At 46.8% G+C, this 15,000-nt stretch overlaps 1 protein-coding gene across 2 annotated transcripts in view; it reads right to left on the bottom strand.

Moving 5' to 3' along the window:
• Nucleotides 1-15,000, bottom strand: part of trim62.1 (tripartite motif containing 62, tandem duplicate 1) — a 57,486-nt gene that overhangs the window by 17,898 nt on the left and 24,588 nt on the right. For both annotated transcript variants that reach the window (XM_076267632.1, XM_076267633.1), the window contains one exon: nucleotides 6,032-6,127. In XM_076267632.1, coding sequence (XP_076123747.1) covers nucleotides 6,032-6,127 — 96 coding nt within the window. The remainder of the gene's footprint in view (nucleotides 1-6,031; nucleotides 6,128-15,000) is intronic.

Genomic DNA, 15,000 nt, shown 5'->3' with positions numbered 1-15,000 from the left:
CAGGGCTTCTGAGGTCACATTATTTCCACCACTGCATATCAACACTTAGAATATTGTTTACATGACAAATTGGCATGCATCACTGAAAATGTAATACGAAATGGAAAATAACTGCAGCTCCGATTCAGTGTGTACACTTTGTTCTGTGTGAAACCAGGAAGAAGCGGCGAACTAAATAATTTGGTCCTGATGAGGGTACTCATGACATGATGTTCGATTCTGACTGTTAACAAATTCCAGACATAAGAGCTCATCAAATAAGAGTCCCTGATGTACCCAGTAAAGTAGGTACATTCTGTCCCTGGTAGAATGCCTGCATATGTTAGATAGATAGATAGATAGATGCTGTAGATAAACAGATAGAGAGATAGAGAGATAGTTAGAGAGATAGATAGATACTTTATTGATCCCCAAGGGCTTTGCCTGGAGAGCCACTTTTACCAAATTTATTTTTTTAATCTCAGAAGAGCCACATAAAGACGGTTACAAGAAAAAGTTTGGATATTTAACGTACAGTTACTTTCATTCAACAGAGGATTTTTAATAGACCTACATTTTCTACTAGTTTTAAAAGTAATGTGCAAGTAACTTGAAATGTAAAGTGGAATGACAGAAGTATAGGCCTTAGGCTTCCCATGTAGGCACCCCCTATTTTCCCAGTGTCCTTTGGTATGTAAAGTAACATCATAGTTAACAACACAACAATTCATTTTCGTTGACATGTCATTGGCGAAATTGAACATTAGGCCTACCAGAGGTTAGATTTGGTGATGGCCTTGGAGTCTGGCTGGCTCATATTCAGTGAGGTGAAGTTTCATGCAACAATTGAGACTGACATCATTTAAGGGCAACTCCACGCAAAACTGTCATATATCCATAACGGCAACTAAATAGCCTACCATGGCATTGTGTTGGCGTTTTGGATGTGACAGTTTTGCGCAGCCCTTAAACGTGACCGCAGGTTTGTCTTTATATTTTTCATATGTGAGAAAGATTTCTCACATGCAAGTAGAATAGGGTTAACACAGCAATACTAACTCGTTGCAGTGTGCGATATATAACGGGCAGTTCATTTCGCGTTTTCAGAATCAGTCTTCAGATGGAAACTTTCCCATTTCAGCCCGCTTGAGTTTGCGCTCACAAGCTGTGGTTGCTGATGTTTCCTTTGACATTTTCCTTATCTAGCCTAAAGCAAGTGCACACATCAACAATAACAATTAAAGTGTTCTCGTTGACTGAAATGGAGGGAAATCTGTGATTTTGTTTGATATTGACATTAACGAACCGCGAATGTAACAATATTGTGCAGGCTACGGTTACGGAGTCAAGTGAGGTGGAAAGTTATATAGATTACTCAGATAGACCTGCAATATTACATTTTGAAAATGAACGAACTAAAATAAAATACATTTTAATTAAATACTCATTAATTATTTCCAAAAGCTGAGCCGCATCAGAGGGATTAAAGAGCCGCATGCGGCTCCGGAGCTGCGGGTTGCCGAGCCCTGCCCAAGGGGGAAATTCAAGATGTCCACACTACTCAATCGAATGGCATGTCTTCAGACTCTTGCTGTGATTCATCCTTCACTCCTCACACCTCAGAGCCTCCCAGAGGAGGCGGCACAAGTCTTCCCATCAGGGGAGACGCATCACACCACTAACGTTGGCCCTTTCATCTCAACCAATCGATGGGCCACAAGAAAAGTATTTTTATTTTTCAAAATGGGGAAGGTGTGTGGGGATGGGATGGGTTGGCAAGGAATGGAATTGAAATGGGGGAGGTGCACCTCCATACTTCTAAACATTCCAGGCCTACCATTTGAGAGATGCAAAAAAAAGGAGAGAGAAATCTGGGAATGGGAGGAAAGGAAAATTTGATTAGCTTGCCGCTGGGAAAAATCCAATGCTATTCACATGAGTTTAACGTCCACAAAACAGGGGATATGGATTACTGCCACTGGGCAGGCACACCTGGTCATGCCTAACATGGGGTGTGTGTGTGTCTCGACTGTGTCTATGTCCAAAATGTGTGTGTGTGCTGTGCTTATCCATGTATGTGAGTGTGAATGTGAGAATGTGATAGAGAGTGAGAAAGTGTGTGTGTGTGTGTATGTGTATGATGGGGAGCTTGGGGTGATGCTAGAGAGACACTCGAGGGCCCACATCTAATGAGAATGTAAGGGAGGACTGGGCATTTTGAAAGAGCACAGGGGATGCTGATACTTAGAAAGCCAAGTGTCACCTCCAGCCGACTGTGCTGTAAACAGCCAGGTCCCTGGGGTGTCTGGCCAGAGCCCAAGCCCATCTGCCTGTGAGGGCCGGGCCCGTCAGACAGGAGACACGTCTGGGCAGCACACAGAAGGGACATGCCACGCTGGGTCGCCTGCCTCACAGAGCTTCATGACAGACCAGCAGAGTAGAAAGCTCTGTGGTAACACTGTCAATGTGTGTGTGTGTTGTTCTGTGTTGCATGTTCTTCTGCCTTGGTTACGGAATAAGATGAGCATGAGGATGAGGGCAGCTGGGAGGCACAGAGGGCATCCTGCCCTCTCTAGGGGACAACTCTATGGCTCTAATAAAGTGATGTGAGCATGAATGCATTTCAAAATTAAATGGCAGCTGCCAGCTAGTAAGCTGCAACTAATCTCATTTGCTCGTTTGCATGATAGTACAGCTGTGTACTGTGAATATTTATATGCACTGTATATGGCATAATTATACATATGGATATGTTTGGAAATATTACTAAGTTTATAAACTGTACGTACGTGCACACAATTTCTCATTTAGCAGAATCTTTAATTCATAAAATCATAAAGATGAGATTAAGTGTTTCATCTATATGTTTTTCCCCATAAATTGAATCCGTGGTCTTGCTGTTAATACGTTGCTTGTGTTTGGAGATTGTCTGAGTTCTCTATGTGAGAGAACAGGCAGAGACAAACAGCTTGCTCATCAACGGGCCGAGTTAACAGAGCCCAGGAGTCAGCTTCATAATAATGTTTATTCATAGGCAGAGCACGCAGTGAACAGTTTACTGCTTGGTGTGACAGGGCTTTGTCAAACCACCAAGCACTCGACACCGCAACACAAACAAATTTCGCAAACGGCGGAAAACAGCAGCATCCAAAATCCGCCTGAGAGTATGTAAACCAATTTACCTTACGAAATGAAATAAATAAATCAAATCAAATAAATAAGGTCTTGTTAGCATTCTAGGCAAGCGATGGTGGGAAAAATCGATGCAGTTGAAATGGTCCACTGTGAGATGAGAGGAGGAGGAGAAGGAGGAGGAGGAGGAAGAGGAGACGATGACTGGCAGCACGAAGCAGGTGGACGGAGCTAATGAGAAAGGATTTGGCTGATAAGGCCGCTATAACAGGTCCAAGCAACCACACAAGAGGCGGGGGAGCAGAAGCAGTCACCAGGGAAAATGGATGAACTCTTGCCCACTTAATGCCCCACACCATCTTCTAAAAGAGGCTACAGACAGCTCACAGCCCAGTTAATGTGAGTGGATCAGAATCTCTCAGCATCATGAACCTGCGTGTGTGTATGTGTCTATTACAAAGTTCAAAATAAGTGCAATGTGATGATTGTTTAGATCAAATAAAATACAACATAAAGTGTTCCTGTTGCTGGTAGGATGCTGTAGGAACGGGTAACACTTCTTATGGTCATGACACTATTCTGTGGGAGCACCATTTTGGACTTGAAGTAACTTTGGATGAAAAAGCTAAAGACTTAGATTTAGATTAGACTAGACTAGACGAGGCAATAAAATGGTCTGTTGCATACATTCAAGTACATGATATGGCCCAGTCTATACACTGTCTGAGCCCAGGTGCTGTCCGAAAACAGGATCTTTTAGACCAAATGTATTTGACTCTTTAGGCAAATTAATTTCTATCTATCAGTGTTTCCCTCCATTTACTGTGGATTTTTCCCAGCCTCCATTTTCTGTGGATAACAGAGACTCCAGTTGAGAAATCAATTGGGATATCATTGCTTATTCTGATGCCGTTTTGCACTGCCAGTCAGAGCATGCATATGGATTTATTTACATTACGCACTCGTAGATCCACTCTGCGTGGAGGGCTGCCTATATTACTTCTTACAACTTGTTGTTTGACCTGGCAGAAACTGGACATACTAAACATTGCAAACTGAATGTATCAACACCATACTGTAACTCTTGCAAAAAAGCAAGAGATTCTACTGCGCTGGGAATTCTACAGCAATGGGTGTTGATCACAGAGTGGACATCAGTTAGGTGTGGTTAAACTGGGATGCGACCAGGAGAGTGCAAATGTTCCAAGAAAGAACTGAAGAAACCTGTGATGAAAACAGCAAGGCTAGACCTTAAAAGACAAACAAACTAAAGACCACTAAAAGAAATATTACATTAAATCAAGAGAAATAAAGTGTGATTATGCGTGTGTGTCAGGCTGCATGTGTGTACAATACCAGGGGCAATTGGCCAGTGTTGCGCCTGTGTGGATAAACATGGGCTGGAGAAAGAAACCCCAGATGACAAACAGAACAGACTGTGAACACTCTGTTGTGTCAGAAGGGCTGGTCTACCATATTACTTACAGACGCCAACAGAGCAGATAGGAGTGAGGATGACGAGGGAGGGGGAGGAGAGCAGAAGAGGAGGAGTGGAAGAGAAAAGAGAAAAGGGCAGAAGGAGAGTGCAGGGAAAGGGGAAGAGGAAGAGAGGGAGCAGAGAAGGGGGAAGAGAGAGATAGAGAGCAAAGGGAGGGGTTGGGGGGTGAGATATTGACTTGAGCGTCTCCGTGCTGATTAAAACAAGGCGTCAAGATTAAAGCACTGCTCGATAAACCAATTTGCTTGTCGGAATTTTCACCATCAATCGCACCCAAGCAGAGTGCCAGAGAGAGAGAGAGAGAGATAGAGAGAAAGAGAGAGAGAAAGAGAGAGCCCTGCTGTGAACAAGTGTGACTGCTGGTTGACTGCTCAGCAGTGTGTCTCACCTGCCTCTCCTGCCAGGGCCCTGCTCTGTTAACTGAATCCCATTGGCCTGCCTAAGCAGACATGGCTACAACGCTAATTGGGTGAGAGGCAGCCAGAGCCCCAGGGATTGTGGGAGATCAGCTGGTGGCCTGTGGGATGGGACAGGACCGGACTGGACAGGACGGGATAAGGAACGGGTAGCTGCTGAGATGGAGAGCTGATGGAGGAGGCTTGCTGCTTGTGTGCTGGCAGATGGGGCATGGGGTGGCACTGCTGATGGGTAGACGTAGATAGGGTGACGGGATGCCAGGTGGCTGTGAGGTACGGTCTATACAGGCATCGTGGTCTTGGTGGTGGTAAGTGAATGGAATGCTCAGGGTTGGGGAGTAGTGTAAAGATAATAAGAAAACATCCATCTAGCACTATCCTAGCACAATGAAAGAAGCCTTTAGAAACCTAGCATTTGTTTTGATATGTCAATAGTGAGCCAAGTAGCAACCCCCATGTAGCAGCACAGCCTCAACACAGCGGCAGTGTCCGCCAGACCCTTCCATTATGAAACTGCCATCAAAGTAAATGTTTTTATATTTGTTGTGTCAGAAAAGAGACTTGGATTTTTTTTGGAACTTGTGTGTTCCCTACAAAAAAACACATTTGTCAAACCCTATTGAACCTCGGTTCAGAGCACTTAAAACCTTTCTCTTTCTGAGAAGTAGAAGTGAAATTGGTATGCGTCTTTTCTGGTCTCAGTCGAGTTTGTGTTGTGTGTTTGCGTGTGTGTGTTTTGTGTTGTTGTTCTTAAGTTGTTGTTCTTGAGTGTGTGTGTTGTGGTAGTGGAGGTGAGTGTGAGGTGTTGTGTGTGTGATGGGATGCTAAGCGTTACTTTGGTGCGTTGCGTGTGGTGTGGTGTGGTGTGGTGTGCTGCGCGGTGCTGCAAGGCGAGGGCTGTGATGTGGTGTAAGCGGTGTGGTGTAAGCGGTGTGGTGCGGTGTGGTGTGGTGTAAGTGGTGTGGTGCGGTGTGGTGTGGTGTGAGTGTGGAGGTGGTGCCGTTACCTTGGTCTCTGTGAGCTGTCTCTGTAGCAGCTGTAGAGCCTCAGTGTGCCCCTTCTCACTCTCCTGCAGCGTCACCAGCTGTTCCTTCATCTCCCTCTGCAAGAGACAAACACACACACACACACACATATTAACAATCAGCATTTGCATTTAGCAGTATATTTATATTTAAAATACTATGGAAACTTTTGCCATAACATCCTGAAGAACACAAAGGCAGACAGACAGACAGACATCAAGTCCACCCATACAGCGCCCCGCCAATCACCTCAAGGCTGCACACATCAAACTAATCTGGGATTCACTGCCAACCAAGCCAGGAAAGAGTCGAGGGGTGTGCCAAAGTGTGTGTGTATGCGTGTGTGCCTGTGTAAGAGTCTGAGAGGAAATGTGTATGCGTGTGCACGTGTGCTTTCCTTCATCTCCGATCTTTTGGGAGAAGCGGAAATCTCAAGTTCAACTGAAGGATGTTCTGGGCTCTGCATCGCTCAGTCAGCACTGTGGGCTAAAACACGGATATGACTTATTTAACATGACAAGTGTGTGTGTGTGTGTGTGTGTGTGTGTGTGTTTGTGTGTGTGTGTGTGGAGGCAATGGCATCATCCTCGGCCCCTGACTGCCCGATGATGCCAGAGTCATGTGAAACTGGGCAACAGACAACATAAGATGGGAGTAGGGAAAGAGAGAGAGAGAGAGAGAGAGAGAGAGAGAGAAAATAGGAGGCAAGGAAGGACAGAAGTTGAAAGGAAAAAATGTGAATGAAGAAAGGATTGAGAGAGAAACAAAAAAGGGGAAAAAACAAAAAAACAGAAGAACAGAGAACCATTGAGGGTGAAAAGAGCAAGACCGAGCGAGAGGTGAGAGGGGAAAAAGGCAAGAGAGAGAAAGCTTATTAAATTGAATGGAGTTGAGATAAGACGGTGCTGCTGCTATTCAGTACATGCATGGAGAAAGGGACATGAGGACAACAAGAACAAGGGACAAAGAGAGAGAAAGAAATGAAAGAAGGAAAGCGAGAAAAGGTGGTGCAGCTATGTACATTCATAAAAAGAGGGAGGAGAGACATAATAAAAAGATATGCGCTCATGGAATCTGGTCTCTGGAGACGGCCTGTCGCTTAAACTAGGCCTCTTCAGCACAACAGTAGCTACTGGCAGAATCAGGACAGGAGAAGGGCTACCAAGGAACACCACACACACGCACGCACGCGCACACGCGCACACACACACAAACACACAAACACACACACACACACACACACACACACACACAAAGCCCTACAGCAGAATCAGGACAACCCGCCTGTCCCAGTGTCCACCAGACAGCGCCCTCATCCCCTTCCTCCTCGCCCTCCTTTGCCGGACACTCTGTAATCCCCCCCAGCCTGCTCCGAGCAGCTTCAGCTCAACCCAGGGGAACGCAGAGACTGACTGAACGCATCAAATGAGTGAGGGATGAAGACGCCTGGACAGCAGGGATGACCGACTGCGACTCTCCTTGACTGGCGAATCACACTGAGCAATAGTAGACATGCTGGAATCGAAGAAGGGCACTGCAGGTCTTTCTCCAATCATGGCCCACTGAGCAAGAGATCAGGCACATTGACCACATGTTTCATATGTGATAGAAGTATAAGTACAGACGTGTATAAGATGTGTGTGTGTGTGTGTGTGTGTGTGTACGAATACGTGTAAGCGTGGATGGGTATATCTCTGAGTGCGTGTATATTCATCTCTCTCTTCTCTCTATTTTTCATTCAAGCATGACAGCAGGGTAATGTCCCCAAAAGTGTGACATTACGCCCCTCCCATGTCTCAAAAGAAGAAGATTTACCTTGAACCTCAGGGAGGACTGGTGAAAAATGCAAACCTTGAGAGTGTTGTCCCATCACACACTACGGCAGAAGACCACTCAGAAGATGGCCTACAGACGACCACTACTGATGGACGCTGTCTGAACAAGCCTGTTGCAATGAATTATTACTCATCATCACTGCCAAAAGAACTCATTGCGTTTGACTTTGAGAGCCTGTACGTGCAATGTTGGACATATTTTGCCTAAAGCTGTTGATAAACTAGACAACGTAGACTTCCAGGGAAGTCCATTTCTAACAAGATGGAATACATTCCTCCTCAGTTGGGTGTGGCTGACAATGTGGTCATTTGCCAAAACTATGATCAGTCCCATAACACTAATTCATAATCACTCCCTAAGACATTATCTGTCTATTAGTCAGATAGAACAAATATGGGTTCCAGAACCTCTCCCAGTCACAGACAACAGCAGATACAGCCGCTGTGTGAATCAATGGCCTTCCACAGTTGAGAGAATTTGACATAAAATATTTAATAATAAATAAAATATCAAATAAATAATAATAATAATTTGAATGCATTTGACTTTTTCCTCCCCTGTGTTAAGCTGGTCCAAGGTGATGCGGATCCCAAAGAAGGTGGCTCAACGTGGTTTCAGGCTAAAGCTGTGAATCTTTAGAGGGAAGTCACACAAAGTGATGGTTCCGTTTCTGTCGTGCAGCAGCCGTTTCTGTTGTGTCACTCTCACTCTCGAGAGGCTAAACGGTGTCCTTCATCAAGACTGAAAGACCATGTACTCGCAACTGCTGAGGGTGCTTCATTTTTCAAAAGTACACAACACATACAGGAACACAGGGAAACACACACACACACACACACATACATACACACACACACACACACACATACACACGGTCAGCAAAAGTATTCACATAGAAAACATACAATCATACAGACAGACGTGGGAAGAGCCACACGCTCCATGTATGCACAGACAGTGACACACAAACACACAGACAACCATACACAGACAGACAGACACACAGACACACACACACAGACACACACACAGAGAGACACACACACACACACACACACACCTTCCTCCACCAAGGGCACGGAGCAGAGAAAACTCTTGCCCATTACTCAGGGGGAGCGTGGTCATACATTTTAATGATACGAGAGCAGCAGGATCAAGAGCTTTAATTTGTCCCTGAGCGAGGAGCTGCTGCTACCTCAGCGGCCCTCCTACTGCTACCGCTAACGCTAGCACGCCAGATCCTTACTGGTCAGCTCAGGCTAGACGGAAACGAGAGGAGGAGAGAGAGAGAGAGAAGAGAAGAGGGGGATGAGAGGAGGGGAGGTAGAGAGGGACGGGAGAATGGATAGAGGGAGAGAGAATGAGAGAAAGGGGAGAGGAGCTAAAGAGAAGGAGGATAGAGAAGAAAACTATACGCAGAGACAACAAGCTAGACACAACAAGATGACCCATGGGATGGCCATTGGCCATGGAAGCCAGAGGAGGGGAGGATGGGCAGTGAGGAGGGGAGGAAGAGACATGGACTCATAAATAATGACGGCAGACACTGAAACCATGAGAAGAACTTCAGCAGAAGCGGAGAACAAGCCAGACACACAAAGAGGACCCGGGAGAGGACCTCTCACAGACACAAAGTTCAACTAACAGCAAACTCCTGCTGACAGTGTAACACTGCAGGCTCTTCCCTCGCCTGTATTCCACACACACACACACACACACACACACACACACACACACACACACACACACACACACACACACACACACACACACACACACACACACACACCTCCTGTGGTATCAAACACACAGCTTCAGATCTGGGTATGATCTTAGCAGCTGCTCCAAAGACACACTCTCTCTCTCTCCCTCTTTTCTCTCTCTCTCTCACACACACACACACACACAAACTCTCTCTCTCAAACACACACACTCTCTCTCTCTCTCTCTCTCTCTCTCTCACTCTCTCTCTCTCACTCTCACACACACACACAGAGTAGCAGCGGCAGCAGAAGCAGCAGGCATTTCTCTGGGCTAACAGTTATTAGATCATTATACAGCATTCATTTTTAATGAGCCTTTTATCTAGCCTGACCTTTTTTCCCCACCAACACAGATGGAGGAGAGGGAACGAGGGAGTGTGAGGATAGAGAGAGAGAGAGAGAGAGAGCACTTGAGATAAGATACTCAGTGATGCAGCATGATGGAGCAGAGTGCGCAGACACAACAAACCTCCCACAACTACCTGTACATACCCTCAAACCCGTATTAAAAACACCCACCCACTCACTGAGACATGCACTGAGAAACTACATGTGCAAACACACACACACACACACTGCAGGCACCTGTAACACAGACACACACTCACAAAGCTTTTCTGTGCCTTTTGTGCTCAGCTGAACGAGCTGAAGATAGACAAAAGCTTCAACACAAACCAAATCCACCTTAAGAACAGAGTCTCTGTCGCTCTCACGCTCACACTCAAACGCACCCACAGAGGCCTTGTCCATCGTCCAGACTAGCGCTGTCGGTCATGCCATTTCCCCCGGGACTGTGAACAGACGGAGGGAAGGAAGGTCACCCACAGACGGGGTCCCTCCTACATCTGAAACTCATTTCAGCTCACCACCAGTGCCCATCACCACTGCTCATGGCAGCCAGTCAGAGAAAGTAGTGACACACTTCAGTGTGTGTGTGTTTGTGTGTGTCACATACTGTTATTTGATTCAATGTCATTTTCTGTATTTCTATCCTACTATATGTACTGGCAACACTGTTTCTATTTGAATGGTCATGCCACTAACGCCTATTGAATGAATAGAGAGGGAGCCACAGGGCACAGTAAGATGGTGAGAACAAACAAGAGGACTGTGAATGAGGCCCTGCACATTGCCTCAGCAGGCACCGGGACTTTCAATTGCCCCTGTGATGTGGTGAAATTGGAGAGAGAGAGAGAGAGAGAGAGAGAGAGAGAGAGCGAAAGAGAGAGAGAGAGAGGGAGAGAGAGAGAGAGAGAGAGAAGCTTGCGCAAGAGCTGACAAGGTTCAGAAGCCCCCAACCATCACCGATGAGGCACAGCCTCTCAACAACTGGTGGTGTGAGTGAGTCAACAGAGTCATAAGTGTGCATGCACACACACACACACCACACACACCCACACAGTTGCATCATATCTTATCAGTCTTCATTTGAAGATTCATTTGATTCCCACTTTGTCCATGCATAAACACACTTACTCCTTTCATGGATTGTCTTCTTTCATTTCTGCCTCCAAACACGGAGTCAAACGTGCGCAGACGTCAGCATGACGTGGGAACCGCAGCCCTGGGAGGCTAAACTGAAACATTCATCCAACTACCTCATGTTAGAGGAGAGCGAGGCTTCCGGGGGGAATGAGGAGGGTACAATTCATTCCCCATAAACTGCCGCATGGCTGCACAAACGCCACATAAATCTACCAGACTCAGAGAGGTGTTCTTTTCAACCAAGGACATTCTGGCATAACCTTGTCTGGACGGGTGCCGTAAGTCTGTCACACGGTGCTGGATTGGATTTTGGGGTGAGAGATGAGGGGGGTTGGGGTATGGGTGGAGGATGCTGGTAGGGGAGTAGACCTGGACAACAGAGTAGACGTCCTCACTCTGAGCAAGACTTCTCTGTCTCTCTTTACAGCATGAGGTAAATCAGACTTAAAGGAGTCTGCAGCAAGTCAGGTCATCAGCAACCAGTCATCCATCCATCCATCAGTTCAACAACCCAGCAATCCATCCATCCATCCATCCATGTATTCCTCCTCTCAGTGATTCAAAGGCGCGGGTGAACCACCGAGAGATACAACACAGCCTCTGAAGCATATAAAAGAGGCAGTGCAGGCGATGACTCACTCCTCTTTCAAAACACATTTGGCAGCGCCACGTCTCTCAACATCACTGAGGCAGTTCTGTTTTTTTTACTTGTTGTTTGTGGCAGATTGAGGGTTTTTTTTTAGGCTTTTTTCCCCTCTCTTTAACGTTTCGAGGGGCACTGCTGGGAAGTCAAAGGCTCTCTCCGAGGCGTTACAAGGAATGAGAACGAGAGAGGAAAAGAGAGAAGTCAGAGGGAAACAATGTACCCAGTGAGGGGCTGTCGTTTTCTGCATCGGAGTTCTTTTAATCTGAACACAGCACGGCTATTCTGGTTGGTGGGAAATGCATCAATAGACATAAATAAATCATTACACGGGGAGTTCAGTTCACAAAGCAACAAGGTGGCAGATCGACGCTCACAAGACTCCTCTCAAATTCAACGCTCTACCACTCTGCCGACACACACAAACACTATGTACTTTAGGTGCGATTGATCAGCGAAAAAGTGCTGGACCCAAGCCTGTCTACTTCCCTTCCATTAAAAGTTTGTCCGGGGTTAGGGCCTGTAAAAGCACTTTAGCTCCACGGGGGGAGATACTCTATCGCCAGTCTGATATGGCTGGAGCGATTGGGGAGGGGTGGGGGTGTACGGTCCGGCAGTGGCCGAGAGCCCCGTCAGCAGATTACCTCCTGATGAGGTGAAGTCTGCAGAGACAACGAGAGCTGGCTTTGGCCCCCACACTTGCTCTCTCCCTCATTCTGTCGCTTTTGTTCACGCTCACAGTGACCCTGCTGCCACCAAGCAAGGACTCTTGGGAGATATGGGTCAGGGGCCTACAGAACCACTGTGTCAGCATGTCTCTCTCTCTCACACACACACACAGAGGAGACATTCACACATCCATGGGTACTCACTAAAACTCGCTTACTGTGTATGCATCTATTGGGTCCACAGGTATCACACACACACTCTCACAAACACACATCTGTGGACCCAATAGATGCATACACAGTGACACACACACACACACACACACACACACACACACACACACACACACACACACACACACACACACACACACACACACACACACACACACACACACACACACACACACACACACACACACACACACACAAACGTCCCAGGAAAAACTGACTGACGGAAAGATTAGTGTGTGAGTTTGTTTAGAGTCCCCCATCATATCTGTGAGATTGGCGGCGAGATAGGGCAGGTCCTCGGGAGGGAGTAGGCGAGCCGCGAGCGCCTGGAGTCACTGCTCGCTGGTGTTTGCTTTTCAGACAGGCCAAAAGGTTGCTCGCCTCCGGATGCCCGCGCCTCCGCAGCACTCAGCGCTGGCCGGCGCTCAAGGAATGCAATCCCGAGTAATCGCTCGCTTCCTCTCCAGCTGCAATCTCCACCAGACCACTCACACTCTAGCCTGGCTAGCGCCACCACTTCTCAATGAGACGTGGTCTGGGAACCAAACGTTAATTTTCTCGTATGTGAAAAAAACGCCCAGATCCGTTTATTGGGTGCCACGGATGTCTATCAAATGCTTCTGTGCATAGCTCATCATTGTCTTGCTTTCCCCCTTGTTCTGTGATTGGTCCCCTATCTCAGGCGAAAATTTGCTCCATGGTCTCCAGGCTGCCTTAGCAGCATGAATCAAATCGCGCGCAAGGCAACATGGGAACACCCAGGCTACTCACACTCACAGACAGCCTAGTGTTCGGGTAGCATCATTCCACGCCTAACTGTGGATTGGGGACTGGGGGTGGGGATGGGGGTGGTGGGTGCACGAAAATAAAACCGCACGTTACCGTTATTTGGGGATTGTATTACTGTGCAGCATGCTGCATTGAAGTTCTGCTCCTTTTCCAAGGCAGCCATTGTGACTTCATCAAAAGCCCCACCCCGCAGCTCTGAAGACGTCACCTCTAAAGTGTGCAGGTGTTCCGTTATGGAGAATGAGAGGAAACATTATACACTCTAAATGATGAATGAACTGGAGCGAGGAATTCCCCATAACTTCTCCTTTTGTTATGGGTAGACAATAACAAAGCACAGTATTCTCTTTGAGAAGTGAATTAAAGTGGGAAAACACTTACAGACACTGAAAGCCAGAAACTGAGCATATGCCTTTTATTTCTAATAGACGCCCAGGCATTTCTGTGCTGTAATGTGTGTGTGTGTGTGTGTGTGTGTGTGTGTGTGTGTGTGTGTGTGTGTGTGTGTGTGTGTGTGTGTGTGTGTGTGTGTGTGTGGGGCAATGGGATACAAGAGCCGTGTCAGCAATCTGTGGTGCCTTGGTGTGTGGCCTGGGTACACGCCAAGCCGGCGACGTCTGATGACCTCACCATGCCAACTCTCCTGGCATCCAAACAGCTAGAGCTGCGTGAACTCTGGTTTTGCCAGTGGGAGTCCGCAAGGTTGCCGATTCCTGCATGCCAGCACAATCTAGCCACACAAATTAATTAACAAATGAATGAATACGCACACAAGATACACACACGCACACATGCACGCACAAACAAAAATATGCTCCCTCGTACGAATAAGTGCTGCGTCAGAAAATACATTTCGTGTTTTTATTTTTGGTGCTCTTCAGAGCATCTGCATGCTGTGCCTGGAAATGCAGCATCACCTGCCTCTCCACAGACACCAGGCAGGCAGGCAGCTTTCTCGGAGGGATCAGGGCTGACAATCATAGGGGGAGTGTGTTGAGTCTCCTAAAGCTTCACTGTCTCCCTTGTGTCATGAGCAGTTTAGGGTGTGCAAAGTGCATGCTTGTGTGTGTGTGTGTGTGTGTGTGTGTGCACAAATACACTGCAGCAGATGGTGTGCTAGAGGTGTGCAAGCTGCAGGAACTGCCCTGGACCGAGAGGTAGAAAGCAGGAGGAGGCTGGCAGACAGGTAGTCAGGGAGACTCCATGAGAGGCAGGAGTGGGAGCAGGCATACTGTACAGGCTGAAAGGGAGACAGGTAGACAGGCACAATGCTTGCAAAGTGTGCGTTTAAAAAGGGTTTTCTACCTGGATAAACTTCAGTTCCTTTAGTTTTAGTTCCTTTGTTCTTTAGAGTTTGTCAGTTTTTGATTGTTGTAATGGAAATTCTCCCCTTTTAGGAGATCCTTTTTACTCTCAGAAGAGATGAGATAAGAGAGTTTTTTTCAATGAATATATTTATCAGAAGTATGATAGGCCTACTGGTTGGCCAAGCTTGGATCTCCCTGTCCCAATGAGTTTTACAATAGCAACAA

This window comes from Alosa pseudoharengus, unplaced genomic scaffold, assembly GCF_046254945.1.
Source record: "Alosa pseudoharengus isolate Yale_2024_CS ecotype anadromous, Long Island Sound unplaced genomic scaffold, YU_APseudo_1.1 YU_APseudo_1.1_scf_5, whole genome shotgun sequence".
Lineage (NCBI taxonomy): Eukaryota > Metazoa > Chordata > Actinopteri > Clupeiformes > Clupeidae > Alosa > Alosa pseudoharengus.
This window is presented reverse-complemented; position numbering and strand designations above follow the sequence as displayed.